The 15,008-nt window shown below is 43.4% G+C and overlaps 2 protein-coding genes and 1 long non-coding RNA gene across 9 annotated transcripts in view; 2 read left to right on the top strand and 1 right to left on the bottom strand.

Annotated features, from left to right (window-relative positions):
• The window catches only part of RECQL5 (RecQ like helicase 5), a 40,530-nt gene extending 36,675 nt beyond the window's left edge, over positions 1-3,855 (bottom strand). For both annotated transcript variants that reach the window (XM_032241664.1, XM_032241665.1), the window contains exons 1-3: positions 3,388-3,855; positions 2,328-2,449; positions 212-730 (exon numbers count right to left, since the gene is read on the bottom strand). In XM_032241664.1, the coding sequence (XP_032097555.1) occupies positions 212-730; positions 2,328-2,449; positions 3,388-3,517 (771 nt within the window). In that variant the 5' untranslated portion in view covers positions 3,518-3,855. The remainder of the gene's footprint in view (positions 1-211; positions 731-2,327; positions 2,450-3,387) is intronic.
• A 232-nt stretch (positions 3,856-4,087) lies between these two features.
• Positions 4,088-15,008, top strand: part of SAP30BP (SAP30 binding protein) — a 40,451-nt gene continuing 29,530 nt past the window's right edge. For 2 of the 6 annotated variants that reach the window (XM_032241667.1, XM_032241666.1), the window contains exons 1-3: positions 4,200-4,443; positions 5,468-5,577; positions 8,423-8,470. In XM_032241667.1, coding sequence (XP_032097558.1) covers positions 4,338-4,443; positions 5,468-5,577; positions 8,423-8,470 — 264 coding nt within the window. In that variant the 5' untranslated portion in view covers positions 4,200-4,337. Of the gene's footprint in view, positions 4,444-5,467; positions 5,578-8,422; positions 8,471-15,008 lie in introns of all 6 variants that reach the window. The other 4 variants (XM_032241669.1, XM_032241671.1, XM_032241668.1 and 1 more) reach the window with 4 other exon arrangements.
• Positions 9,531-15,008, top strand: part of LOC116525660 — a 15,397-nt gene continuing 9,919 nt past the window's right edge. Inside the window, exon 1 of the long non-coding RNA XR_004257770.1 lies at positions 9,531-10,061. This is a non-coding gene — a long non-coding RNA (uncharacterized LOC116525660). The remainder of the gene's footprint in view (positions 10,062-15,008) is intronic.

The raw sequence follows: 15,008 nt of genomic DNA, 5'->3' as shown, positions 1-15,008 counted from the left end.
CTGGCTGCTTGCTTTCCATAGGAAGATCCAGGACAAGGGAACCCCAGTAAGAAGGACAATGCCAGGAAACCAAAGGGACAACTATCTTTGTGCACCAGTTTTAAGAAGCCTGGCTGAGGAAGCTAGAAAATGCAAAGGTCTTAGAAGACCCATCTCCATCTCCATATTGCACCCCACTGCTCTAGCAGCTGCTTGGCCCTCAGCACCTCACCCCTTTATCAGCCTTCTGTCCAAGCGCCTTAAGGCAGAAGTCCTTCAGGTTCCCATAGGGATCAGAAATCAGTTCCTTGAATTGCACATCATAGAAGAGATTGGCCCGGAAGCAGGGAGTCTTGAAGATGGCAACTGGTTGCTTCAGGTGCAGGGCAGCAAACACGTCCTCTTGGACCTGTGGGGTGGCTGTGGCAGTCAGAGCCACACATGGGGCACGTCCTAGGCGGGAGCGCAGGGCACCCAGACGCAAGTAGTCAGGACGAAAGTCATGCCCCCATTGGGAAACACAATGAGCTTCATCCACCACCAAGTAAGACAGCAGGTGGCGGGACACCAGGGAGTTCAGGGTGGGCTGGAAGGAGGATGAAGCCGCCATTTCCGGGGTGATATACAGAATCTTGGTCTGGGGCTTTTCTTGCTCCAGGTCAGCAAGCAGCTCCTTCCTTTCCTGTGCAGACAGCTTCGAGTTCAGGGAACTTACTCGTACCTTTAGGGCTAGCAAGTGGTCCACTTGGTCCTAAGAGAAGAGAAAGGGGCTATAATTGGCCTTCAGGACTCAGGTAAACATCACTTCAAGTCCCTAGAGGATTTCCTAGTCATAAATTGTCCTCCCCCCATTCTCCAATATGCCTTCTCTTTGCATAGTAGTAGTATAGGTTAAATATTCCTTAACCCAAATGCTTGGAACCAAAAGTGTACTAAGTTTCAGATATTTCTGGATTTGGGAATATTTGCAGATTGCACATACATAATGAGATATCTTGAGGATGAGACCCATGTCTAAACGAAATTCATTTTTTCTCTCATATATACCTTATACATATAACCTAGATGTAATTTTATATAATATTTTTCATGATTTTGGGCATGAAAAAAGAGTTTTGACTGCAACCCATCACATGAAGTCAGAAAGGTATGGAATTTTCCACTTGCGGTGTCATATCAGCAACAAAATTTTCTGGATTTCGGAGCATTTCAGGTTTCAGATTTTGGCATTAGGGATGCTCAGCCTGTATGGAAGGTGAAGTGGTTTAGAGGACAGGCTCTGAGGTCAAACAGACCTAGATTTAATCCTAGCTCACTTAATTGCCACATGCCCAGTCACTGTTTCTTACCCTCTGAACAATATATACAATTCTATCTAATAGAATTGTTGTCTAAATTAAAATTTACATCTCAGAGATGAAATTAATGTATGTAACGCACAAAGCACAAAGCCTAGGACCTGGTGAACATCCACCAAGCTATTACTGTTTTTTCCTCTCTACCTTTCTCCATGGTGGATGGCTCTTACCCACACAGCCACACTTCCTCAATTCCGATTCTACCAGCCCATCTGCAGGCCTTAAATAGTCAGAACACCTGTAGAGCGGCTTTTAACAAGGCTCTAGCCAGTTTCTCATCTTTTTTTCTGTTTCATACTGTGCCCTTACCAAAATAAGCAGGACACTGGATTTCTCCATGTCAACCTAATTATCTATCCATCTGCAACTTCTACCCAGCATCATGAGTGCACGTGTGTGTACACATGAGACTGAGTGTATATGTGTGTACAAATACAGTTTCATACTCCTCTGGACAAAAAAAATAATAAAGAAGGGTGAGGGACCTCAGAGGAGTCATTCGTAACCCCCTAGAGTGATATGCACCAGTGGAGAACGCTACACTGGGGAAACACAGAAACCCAATATAGAGAATGAGATAGGCAAATCATAAAAAGTAAGAGGCAGGGCCGGGTGTGGTAGCTTATGCCGGTAATCCCAGCACTTCGGGAGGCCGAGGCAGGCAGATGACTTGAAGTTAGGAGTCTGAGACCAACCTGGCCAACATGGTGAAACCTCATCTCTACTAAAAATACAAAAATTAGCCAGGCATAGTGGCATATGCCTGTAATCCCAGCTACTTGGGGGGCTGAGGCACAACAATTGCTTGAACCCAGGAGGCAAAGTGAACTGAGATTGCGCCACTGCACTTCAGCCTGGGCGGCAGAGTGAGACTCAAACAAAAAAAAAGAAAAGAAGAGGCAAAAGACCAACAGAGAAGTGAAATTTCCAGCCTCAAAACACCTTCCCTGAATCTTTTTGGGCTACCATCTTTATAGCCCCAAGCCTCACCTGAATCAACGCAATGAGAGGAGAGACTACAATGGTGATGCCCTTGGCCAACAGTGCAGGTAGCTGATAGCACAGGGATTTTCCTGCCCCTGTGGGCATGCATACAAAGACGTCCTTGTTACCTGCAAAAATACAAGACAACAATATCTCAGTGCTTCCTGCCTTTTCATTGAGATTGTTGAAAATTAAATGAGAATATAGGAAAAGCACCTAGCAGAGTGTCTGCCACATAGGAGGGTCTCATTATAATGCTAATTCCCCTCCTGTCCTTTCTATAAAAATAGGCAGAGATCCTGGGGAATTTGGGTAAGTACACAAACCATTTCTAGTAATGATAATAAAAACAAGATTTAAGAAGTCCGAGTCTGCTGCGATATAAATTATTGAACTAAACAGCCATGGAAGCAGAGTACTGCTAGATGAGTGGGCACACCTGTGTAGACACAGAAGGCCATTCCTTAGAGGGCTTTTGTTTAAACATGTATCATTAATATTACATTGCTGCTCGCCTCTTGGCAACTTTCATTTGTCACCAAATCTCAGGTTTATAACTCTTTCTTTATCTGGGACCCAGGCCACTCAATTTTCCACAAGGGAATTCTCTACAAGGCCAGTGACTAAGTTATTCCTGCCACCCTCACTGCTGCTGTTCGTTTGTGTGTACGGACAAACAATAATGGGAATCTAAACTGTTTTTCAAAGACCATGTGTAGATCTGGCTATGAAATACAGAACAGCTGGGTGGTTCTGCCATTAAAACTACAAACTTTGGGCCAGGCGTGATGGTTCATGCCCGTAATCCCAGCACATCGGGAGGCCGAGGTGGGAGGACTGCCTGAGCCCAGAATTTGGAGACCAGTCTGGGCAACACGGCGAGACCCCATCTGTAATTAAAACAAATAAACAAAACTACAAGCTTTGGATGACAACTCTAATAGATTTCCAAATCCAATTATGGACCAAAGGTGAGACGATACGAAGGGTCAGGAGGAGGGTGTTCTGCCGTAGTGTTATGGTATAGCCAGCATGAATTTAAAGGAAGGTAGCTTGGTAATGTTACCTTTTACTACAGCCATGGTCGCACTCTCCTGTAAAGGCGTCTTAAAAGAGTCAAACCCAAAGACCTTCTTCAACGTACTCCGGACTCGCCGCTCAGGGTCAAAAGGAAAGGAGGTATGGTGGGTGCTCATCTTAGCCAACAACAGTGGCCAAAGATTAAGGCAAAGGTGGTAAAAGGTTGCCACGAGAACCCTCTGTTTTGCTTTAAAAATACAGCTTTTTCTGAGTAAAAACTTCCTGTATTACACTTAAATGTTATTTTTAAGTAATAAAGTTGAAGATGAATTGACTCAAGCAATACATTCCTGGGTAATTAACATCTCCACTTTTACGCTCAACTAATATAAAAGCATTGAACACTCAAGCCACGGTATAGCACAGATCTAGAAATAAGATCAACAGAAGAAACACAAATGTCTTCAGAACAGTTTGGAGAACGGGGAACTGTTTTTCTAAGATCCACCTGCTTCTTCTTCTCTAGGCGCCACCACGACGTCCGCTCTTCCACCCCGGGACCCCGACCCCCTTCTCCCTTATTCCTGAGCCCAAGATCCGCAATTTTCTCTTTTGGCCGGCCGACGCCTCCCTCTCTTCACCCGAAGATAATTAGGGCCGGTCGTGGTCCGCCCAGGAATAAAAGGCCCCTACTGGGCCGCTGCTGCCGGCTGGTTCCGGAACTATTCGAAGACCTCTATACATAACCCCAACTCTGAGAAGCCAAAACGCTGGGAACTCAGCTTGCTAGAACCCCCACAATCTTACATCCGTCGCGCAGTGATGATGTACCGCGAGCGTTACCATGAGGGCGGAGCCAAGCGCAGGAAACTGCCGTTTTGATTGGTTTTCAGTCTGGCGCGGGATCTCCTGGGATCCGAAAGAAATTGCCTTTCCGGCCGGAAGTCGCCGTCTTCGACTCATAGGCGTGAGCCGCGCCGGGGATGTGGGAATAAGATGGCGGGGAAGAGGAATGTTCTGTCATCTCTGGCAGTTTACGCGGAAGATTCAGAGCCCGAGTCTGATGGCGAGACTGGAATCGAGGCGGTGGGCAGCGCGGCTGGTGAGGCCCAAGTGGGAAGCTGAAAAAGGGAATCGGGTGTCTGCCCGGAATGCTGTACCCCTCGCTGGGCGGGAGGGAACAAGATGGTCATTGCGCTCCAAGTACCGCACCTCGAATAATGGTCCGGCGTCCTGGGTGAGATAGAGCATTAGAGACTCTGTGCTAGGAATGAAGAATCTCCTTCCCATTGTTTCGGTTAATCTCCCTAAACTTACTGAAAGTCTCCATGCCGGTTATCGTGATGGGCAGAGGGATGGAAAAAGAGGGAGTGGCTGCCGAGCCACTGCCTGTTCCCTCTGGGCTCGTTTGATGAGGGAGAGCGATGCGATGAATAAAACATAGGTGGAAGATGGTAAAGATTGTGTTTGTTAAATTTATAACTTTTAGTTAATAATGTGCCCTAAACACATCTTGGAGCTTTTAAAAATAAACGTATCTGATCGCCAAAGTGAAATGATCTACTTCGGTAAAACTGGGGTAGGATGTGGGCATTTGTGAACTTTTTAAGAATCCTGGGTGATTTTTTCTTCAATTTTCTGAGTTTTTAAAACCTATCGGTGATGTACTCCTCAAGTTGAGAAGCACAATGTTTGTTTCACACTGGAAATAGATTTCTTTGGTAGAATAGAGAACAAGTTACCTAACGCATCTGGACCTTAGCTTCCTCATCTGGAAAGCGAAGGGGATTGGATTAGGTTAGGTACTTTAATGTTTTCTGGGTTTGTGTGGTCTCTTCCAGTCAGAAAGTTCTCCGGTGGTTTCCCATAAACGTTATAGTGTTTATCTCGCGTTTGTCGCATTAGAAACTGAATTTAGTACTTGGTTTTGTTCCCTGCCCTTTTAATGATTTTATTCACTAAATGATGGTCTTCTTAAGAGCCAAATCTGGGCCTATGGTCACTTAACATGAAATTTAGGTTCCCCTTGTATCTTCAGAGATAGTCCTGACCACTCAAATCTCTGGACATTTTTCTTACATTGTAACTCTTGATTTTTTTTTCTTTATTTATTTTTAACTTTTCAGAAGAGAAAGGCGGATTGGTATCTGATGCCTATGGGGAGGATGACTTTTCTCGTCTAGGTGGTGATGAAGATGGTTATGAAGAAGAAGAGGATGAGAACAGTAGACAGTCGGTAGGTAAATCTCTCAAATTCAGAGCTACTGAAAGCACAATTTCATTTGTCAGATTTTGGAACTGTGCCAACAGTGTTCCATTTCATGGCTAGCTTCATCCCCTTCTCCCCTCTTTTGTTTGGTGTTAGTGGAAAAAACTGGGTTGGATATCAGTAGTTCTGTTTGAAAATTTATTTTCACATGGATCATTTTTTATTAATCTTTGAATTGAAATTTGGGGGAAAAGATAGTGGATTATTTTATTTAACCCAGATATCAATTGGTATTTTCTGTTGATTTTTTCCTATTTAAATGATTTACTCCATTTATAGCAGGTATTCATCCTAATTGGTTTATTATTTATATCTACAATCAACTCTGCATTATTTTTAATCTTGGTTAGGATCATTCAAATCTTGTCAGTTTATTCAAGATTAGCAAGGAAAATTAGTTTTCACCTGTTTCTTCCACTCTTTTGAGACAGGGTCTCACTCTGCTGCCCAAATTGGAGTGCAGTGGTGTGATCATCGATAGTTCACTAAGGCCTTGAACTCCTGGGCTCAAGTGATCCTCCCACCTCAGCCTCCCCAGTAGCTGGGACTACAGGTGGGAGCCACCATGCCTAGCTAATTTTTTTTTTTTTTTTAATGAGTCCGAGTCTTGCTCTGTCACCCGGGATGGAATGCAGTGGCGTGATCTTGGCTCACTGCGACCTCCGCCTCCCAGGTTCAAGTGATTCTCCTGCCTCAGCCTCCTGAGTGGCTGGGATTACAGGCACCTGCCACCATCCCCAGCTAATTTTTGTATTTTTAGTAGAGACAGAATTTCACCTTGTTGGCCAGGCTGGTCTTGAACTCCTGACCTCAGGTGATCCACCGGCCTTAGCCTTCCAAAGTGTTGGGATTACAGGCATGAGCCACCATGCCCGGCGAAGTTTTTAATATTTTAAAAAATTTTTTGTGGGAGGTGGGGTTTCACTGTTTCCCAGTCTGGTCTCAAACTTCTGGCCTCAAGCGATTCCCCTGCCTCACCCTCCCAAAGTGCTGGGATTACAGGCATGAGCCACCATGCCTGGCCTTCTTAACTTCTTTTTTGACATTTTACTTGGCACTTTTTATCATGGTGCCCTTAGTTCTTGATCACAAATCTTGCCTGAAGTTTAGTAGGTGCTGGCGAAGGAGAACCTGTGCAATTATTAACAAGAAAGGCTTTGGATACATAATCACCTGAGCAACATGAGCCGGAATTTAAATTGAGGCTGGTGCATAACACAAGACATGCAGAGTTGTGTCTGGATGTCGAATCTGACTTCTTAGCAAGAGTTTTAATTGAAACACTCACAATATATTATTTGTTTGAAATTTGTGTTACATGTTGGTATGTAAATGTTAGCATTAAATTCTTTCCACAACAAACAAATGCGCTTTGTACATTATGCATTTTGGGAGATATTTTCATGCCTTTAGCCCCGTCCATTAATACTGGTAATTCAGAGCTGACTGAAATTATTCAGAAAAGTTTTGCAAGTTGTTTTCTCTTCTGACTTTTCTGAAGTACCCACATTCTGGCTTAACATCCATAACTCTTTTCTTTAGTACATTTGCATAATGTGTTTTTAAAGTGTTGTTTCGTATTTGCATTGCTTAGAATGAATTTTCATCGTGTTAAAGCTTCATTTCATGTTTTAGTAAAGTCCTCTTGTCAGATCTTACTGTAGACATTCTGAAATGTGATTGTATTTGTCTGAGCTCCATCTCTGTTTATTTGGCATGACTGATTTCATTTTAAGATGATTATGGAAATTGCATTTAAAGCCTTGGACTCACTGGCACCTTACAGGACAGTTAAGTCTCCAAATCATCAGTCTAGTTTGTTCAAGTCTCTCGAGTGGTATTTATATTAATATGTGGAGTGCTCTGTAATGTTTGGGCTGAAGTGTAGCTTCGTTGAAAATAACAGTTTCAAATTAAATCATTTTTTGCTGGGTATTCAGTTAAAGGCTTCTGTGCATTGGGAATGTTCTGGGTAGTGGAGGTGACATGGATTTCGCCAGCTAATAAGGTAGCCGATCCAGCATCTGCTCCTGATCTTTGACCTTCATAGCATCAACATTAGTGTTCAGTGGAATGGTGGGCTCACTTTGGAGAGTGCCTTACCATGTGTGATCCTTTGTGTCAGGCTGACCTCATTTGGATAAGGAACAGAACTGGGTAGAATGGGTCATTGGCAGTTCTGTGAGCACTTGGGTAGAGGCAGAACCGACTCAACTGGGACTCTGAAAGGTTGGGCATTGCCGTTTAGTCCTGCCTTTCCCAAGTCACTTGCTCTGGTCATGATGCCTACCTTCCTGTGTTGATGTTAGTAAGTGCAAATGCTGGTTGAGGTGCTGTGATAATAGCTGTGTGTACGTCTTGGCACTTGGTGTTGAACAACAGTGTTACGGTAGGTCTGAGTCTGATGTACATATGTATATGAAAAGCAAAGAAGGCTCATAATCCTGGTTTGAAGTAACTGATATTTGAGTGGAAACACACTGCCTGTTTTATTGTGTGGCCTGACCTTACTCTTTCCTGAAGCACACTTTTATGTCTGTGATTTTTAATTGGGGCATTTTCATTGATGTGGGCTGTCTCACCATTAGAGTAACCTGACTTTGAGCTGCTGATGCTTTTTTGTCCCCGCCCCCAGAATATCTCTTTTTCCCCTTATCTTTCTCTGGTTCTGACTTATATGGTAGGGGAGGGATTCTCGGTGGGATGACCCCAGCTGGGTACATGGGCTGTTTGCTCCAGCCCCTAGTTATGCATGTGAGACTCCTCAGGCCCGCTCCTTTAAGCTTAATCCTCTAAATTCTTTGTCTTGTAGGAAGATGACGATTCAGAGACTGAAAAACCTGAGGCTGATGACCCAAAGGTATTTGGTGTTGGCTGTGGTGGGTGGCTGGATGCAAACAAGGTGTTTGAACATTATGGCTCAGTTCGTATGTCTGGTCAAGATCTGTCCCACTGGCAAACTGTGCGACTGCATGGACATTTTCTGGGATAAAATAAGCTTTATAAAGAAAGAACCTGAAGACCACTCAGGAATGAACAAATCCCGAGACAGACTGGATTTCCAGCCTTTCAGATTGTGCCGTATTTCCCGACAAGAAAGGCGAGAGGCCTGGCTGAGTCCAACAGCCCACTTGCATTCTGCATCCCAGATGGGGCTTTATGGTGTCACCGCCATGCAGGTTTTTTGGTCTGTTTCTAGACTCAGGAAGCTGTAAGGGCCGCCTCGTGTGCTTTGGATTCTCTTTAGTCATCTAGAAGTGAACAAAAGGCTATAAGAAGGTCAGACCAAAATGAGGCCTCTCCCAGCTCTTGGGGTTGGTGGGTCTAATTCTCATTTTCCTGGAGGGTGTGCTCATCTACTTTTGGGCAAGCTGTGTAGAATGATCTTTTTTGGAACAGCATAACTATTCTCATAGTTCCATTCTAGTAGCAGCTGAGGGTAATTTGCAGCAATTCCTATCACACTCCTTAATGATCTGTTGTGAAGGTTACCCTTCACAACAAGACACCCTTGTGTTGGTTAAACTGCTATGCTGTGCATCGGGCATTAGAAATTACTTGTTGAAGAGTCATCCTTTATGAGACAAACTCCTACTCTCCAAAGAAGAAGACTTAATTCTATCACTCTAGACCTGGAGAATAAGGACCACATTTTGCATTTAAAAACTGCTTTGAGGAAAAAAAAAAATTGCTTTGAGGCCGGGCACAGTGGCTAATGCCTATAATCCCAGCAATTTGGGTGGCCGAGGCGGGTGGATCACTTGAGGTCAGGAGTTCAGACCAGCCTGGCCAATATGGTAAAACCCCGTCTCTACTAAAAATACAAAAATTAGCTGATGGGTGTTGCACGCCTGTAATCCCAGCTACTCGGGAGGCTGAGGCAGGAGAATTGCTTGAACCCAGGAGGCGGAGGTTGCAGTGAGCCAAGATCTGCCAGTGCACTCCAACCTGGGCGACATAATGAGAGTCTGTCTCAAAAAATAAAAAAAAAAAAAAGCAAAGAAACTGCTTTTGAAACCAGTTATAACTTTCAAGATGACCTAGTAAAATTTAGGAAATTTATGCCCAATTATAATCTAAAAGAGTAATATATTTGAAAATACAGTGTGAGCTTTTCCATATTTGAGCTGATTCTGTGATTGGATAGACTGTGTGTAGCTGCTAAAATAAATCATGGAAGGTTGTGAGTGAGAAAGATAAGAATGTGTTTTACCAAGAAAGTAAGTTTTGTCACCAGCAAGCAGGAAAAAAAAAAAAAGAACCCGTAAAAACTGTAAATGCAACCTACTTTCCATGCTGAGAGAAAAACCTGAAACCCAGGCCTAAGAACTGGTAAGATGGTATGGGGCAGACCTGTGGCCCCATAGTTCAAAGTCAGTCACAACTCTGCTTGGGCTTCAGAATGAAAACACTCAGTAGTGATAGTATTCTTATCTGTCCTAGTGTTTAGGGTATATAAGACTTAGAGCCTGCATATAAAACAAGCCTAGAGTAGCTGTTAAGTGTTTGGGTTTCAGTTGTGTGGGGAAGGGAGGATGTGGATCCCAGAGTCTTTCCGGGTATAGTTGCAGCCTTTGCTTAAGGCTGGAAGGCCTCCTGGGGAAGTTGGCTGAAGGGCAGGGTACATACACTAAACAGCCACCCCTTCTAAAATACTGTGATCAGGCAGCAAATCCTTGGAGAATGACATGGCTTTGTGAGTGAGGGTGAGGGCCACATGAAAAACAAAACAGACTTTACTGCTGTCTGCTAGCAGTCACTAAAGAACAGGGTCGAGGACCCAAAAAAGGTGAAGCTGGAAAGATTGTTGAAGTGCTTTTGTGCTCAGGCTCCCCTTTCTTGATCCACATCAGAGCTGGACAGCCCTGTCATTTCTGCCTGCTCCTTGACGGATGTCAAGTCATGTGTATTTCAAGTCTTATTGTGGAATGAAAAGTCTTTCATGGAATAATTTCTGTTCCTGTTGAAGAGCCTTCAGAAATCAGAACACAAAATCCAACCCTCAAAGAACATGATTTAATTCTTTTGGAGAGTGATGGAGGAAGATTTAGACAGAGCCAACTTAAGTGTTCCCCAATCCCCAATGGCTGCCAGGCCTTGAATAGTTCTCATGGCATGTCCAAGGACTAGAAATGATCCCCAGCATGAATCTTCTGTGATACTCTTGTCTTAGTCATGGCCCTGGCATCCTCCTGCTTGTGCTGGCCTCAGACTGCCTTCCACACAGCAGCATGTATCCCAAATCCAGAACTTTCTGGCACATTTACATTTTGTTTTTATTATCTTATTGAGACAGAGGCTTGCTCTGTCACTCAGGCTGGAGTGCACTGGTGCTATCTCCGCTCACTGCAACCTCCGCGTCCTGGGTTCAAGTGATTCTCCTGCCTCAACCTCCTGAGTAGCTGGGATTACAAATGCCAGCCACCATGCCTAGCTAATTTTTTGTATTTTTAATACAGACAGTTTTACCATGTTGGCCAGGTTGGTCTCAAACTCATGGCCTCAAGTGGTCTGCTCACTTCAGCCTCCCAAAGTGCTGAGATTACAGGCATAAGCCACCACGCCCGTTCTACACTTTTTTTAATTGATATGTAACAATATTTTTTATATTTGAAACCCTTAATTTTGAACATTCTGCTTTAAGCATATGAAGTTTCTTTTTTTTTTTTTTTTTTCTTTTTTAAGAGACAAGGTCTCACTCTGTGGCCGAGGCTGGAGTGCAGTGATGCAATCATAGCTTACTGCAGCCTCAACCTCCCAGGTTCAATTAATCCTCCCACCTCAGCCTCCCAAACAGCTGGGACTACAGGTATGTGCCACTACACCTGGCATTTTTAAAAGTTTTTTTGTAGAGAAAGGGTTTTGCCATGTTGCCCGACTTGTCTTAAACTCCTGGACTCAAGCAGTCTGCTGGCCTTGGCCTCCCAAAGTCCTGGGATTACAGGTGTGAGCCAGCGGGCCCAGAGTATATGAAGTGTCTGACAATGGAATATGTTAACAAGTGTTGATCTTTGTTAGATGTGTCATTTATTTTAACAGTTAGATTACTGTCATAATTGTCTCCTCCACTAGATGGCATTCTCCCTTCTACTTTGGTTTTTTAAGATCTTTTAATTTTTTCAGTAGTTCTCAAAACCTTTTGGTTTCTTTACACAATTAAAAATTGAAGATCTCAGAATTTTTGTTCAGTTTGTATTGATATTTACTATCTTATAAGTTAAAACTGAGACATTTTTAGTTATTTATTTTAAAATAACAAACCTGGCTAGCTACTCATACCTATAATCCCAACACTTTGGGAGGCTGAGCTGGGCAGATTGCTTGAGCCCAGAGGTTCGAGGCCAACCTGGGCAACATGGTAAAACTCCGTCTCTATAAAAAATACAAAAATTAGCCGGGTTTGATGGTGCATGCCTGAAGTCCCAGCTCCTTGAGAGGCTGAGGTGGGAGGATCTCTTGAGTCTGGGAGGTAGAGGTTGCAGTGAGTTGTAATCAAGCCACTGCACTCTAGCCTGGGTGACAGACTGAGACCTTGTCTTAAACAAGCAAACCTATTACATATTAACATAAATAACATTTTTAGAAAAAATAAGTATTTCTGGGGCCGCGGTGGCTCATGCCAGTTGTCCTGGCGCTTGAGGAGCCGAGGCTATGCGTTTGAGGCCAAGCAACCTGGGCAACATAAGAACCTCTCATTCATTAAAAAAAAAAAAAAAAAATTAGGCCAGGCGTGGTGGCTCACACCTGTCATCCAAGCACTTTGGAGGCCAAGGCAGGCAAATCACCTGAGGTTGAGAGTTCAAGACAAGCCTGACCAACATGATGAAACCCTGTCTTTAAAAAAAAAAAAAAAGGAAGAAAGAAAAGAAAAAATAAGTATTTCCAAAAAAAGTGTTAATGCAGAGAATGGCACTGTGTCACCACTTTACAAGTCTCTTTAATGTCGGGCTTAATAGGATATGGCAAGATACTCATAATTGCTTTTGCATTCAGGTAATTGTATGTATTCTTCTTCTTCTTCTTTTTTTTTTTTTCCTGAGAGAGAGTCTTGCTGTGTCGCCAGGTGCCAGGCTGGAGTGCAGTGGCTCAATCTCAGCTCACTGCAACTTCTACCTCCTGGGTTCAAGCAATTCTCCTGCCTCAGCCTCCCGAGTAGCTGGGACTATAGGCACATGCCACCACGCCCAGCTAATTTTTGTATATTTTTTAGTAGAGACGGGGTCTCACCATGTTGGCCAGGATGGTCTTGATCTCTTGACCTCATGATCCGCTTGCCTTAGCCTCCCAAAGTGCTGGGATTACAGTCGTGAGCCACCGCGCCCAGGTGTATTCTTCTTTTATACTTCATCAAAACTCAACAAGTGATAGTATCCTTGAAAGGTTAGTTATATCATAGAATATGAGGCCTTACCAGTGAACTTTGTATTCTGCTTCTCTAAAATCCACTGGTCTGTCTTGCCCTTTGAATGGATCTTTTACTCATGTATGATTTTATATCATCAGGCACTGGTGATTTGAAAATTGATGATTTACTGAGTTATACAGATCTTTTTTTTTTTTTTTTTTTGCTGAGGTGGAGTCTTGCTCTGTTGCCCAGACCGGAGTGCAGTGGTGTGATCTCGGCACACTGCAGTCTCCACCGCCTGAGTTCAAGCAATTCTTTTTCCTCAGCCTCCCGAGCATCTGGGACTACAGGCGGGTGCCACAATGCCCAGCTAATTTTTGTATTTTTTTTTAGTAGAGATGGGGTTTCACCATATTGGTCAGGCTGGTCTCAAATTCCTGACCTCATTATCTGCCCACTTCAGCCTCTCAAAGTGCTGGAATTACAGGTGTAAACCAATGTGCCTGGCCCCTTTTATTCTGTGGTATCAAAGAAGTGGTATTTATTAATGATGTCACTGATCTCATGAGAAAATAATTAAATGTTGGAAACCTTTTAGCAAGCCCACAATAAGGAACAACACATTTTTCAAGATAATGTGTTTCTAATAATTTTTATTTGAAAGCTTGAACTTTATCATTTTCAATATGTGCTATCAGAGCTTTCTTTGAAGTGACAGGCTTTAGTCTTGAGAAAATGTCTAACAAATACCCAAGTCCAGTTAACTAGTTTCATTCTTTCAAATAAAAATGGTGTTTCAAGGCCAGTTGCAGTGGCTCACACCTATAATCCTAGCACTTTGGGAGACCGAGGTGGGCAGATCACGAGATCAGAAGTTCAAGATCAGCCTGGACAACATGGTGAAACCTTGTCTCTACTAAAAATAAAAAAAAATTAGCCGGGTATGGTGGCAGGCACCTGTAATCCCTACTACTTGGGAGACTGAGGCAGGAGAATCTCTTGAACCTGGGAGGCAGAGGTTGCAGTGAAGCGAGACCACACCATTGCCCTCCAGCCTGGGCAACAGAATGAGTCTCCGTCTCAAAAAAAAAAAAAAAAAAAAAAAAAAAAAAAAAAAAGTGTTTCATGAAGAAAACTGCTAGTTCAACTAATAACTCAAATAATCACAAACAGTGGTCCACCCTTTTCTGTGGCTTCAGTAACCTGAGGGTCAGCTGCAGCCTGAAAATATTTCATGTAGTAAGCTATTTTGAGAGTGAGATCACATTTGCATAGCTTTTATTACCGTATATCATTCTAATTAATCTGTTATTGTTGTTCATCTCTTACTGTGCCTAGTTTATAAATTAAACTTTATCATAGATATATATGTATAGGAAAAAAACATAGTGTATCTAGGGCTCCGTACTGTCAGAGGTTTCAGGTATCTACTGGGAGTCTTGGAGCGTATCCCCCAGGAGGCATTGCTATGTGTGTGCTTTTCCCTGAGACATCATCTGACCTTGTTACCCAGCAGAGATATTTATGCATCCCACTCATGTCATTGCACAAAATATTAAAGAGATTTATATTCAGATGTCAAGATGTCATAAAACTAATCGTTTTTACTGTTCTGGCAGAGCAGAACATTTTTTTTTTTTTGGAGATGGAGTCTCATTCTGTTGCCCAAGCTAGGGTGCGGTGGCATGATCTCAGCTCACTGCAACCTCAATCTCCCGGATTCAAGCGATTCTCCTGCTTCAGCCTCCCAATTAGTGGGGACTACAGGCATGCGCCACCATGGCCAGCTAATGTTTGTCTTTTTAGTAGAGATGGGATTTCACTGTGTTGGCCAGACTGGTCTCAAACTCCTGACCTCATGATCTGCCTGCCTTGGCCTCCCAAAGTCCTGGGTTTACAGGCATGAGCCACAACACCCAGCCTATAGCAGAACATTCTTTTTTTTTTTTTTTTTTTTTTTTTTTGGTGGAGTTTGCCGCATGTTTCCCAGGCTGGGGGGCAAAGGCGCGGTCCCGGCTCACCCCCCCCTCCTCCTCCTGGGTTTGGGCGATTC

This window comes from Sapajus apella, unplaced genomic scaffold (assembly GCF_009761245.1).
Source record: "Sapajus apella isolate SASKATOON/1434 unplaced genomic scaffold, GSC_monkey_1.0 scaffold48, whole genome shotgun sequence".
Lineage (NCBI taxonomy): Eukaryota > Metazoa > Chordata > Mammalia > Primates > Cebidae > Sapajus > Sapajus apella.
Note: the sequence above shows the minus strand (reverse complement) of the source record. Positions and strands in the feature narration are given on the sequence as shown.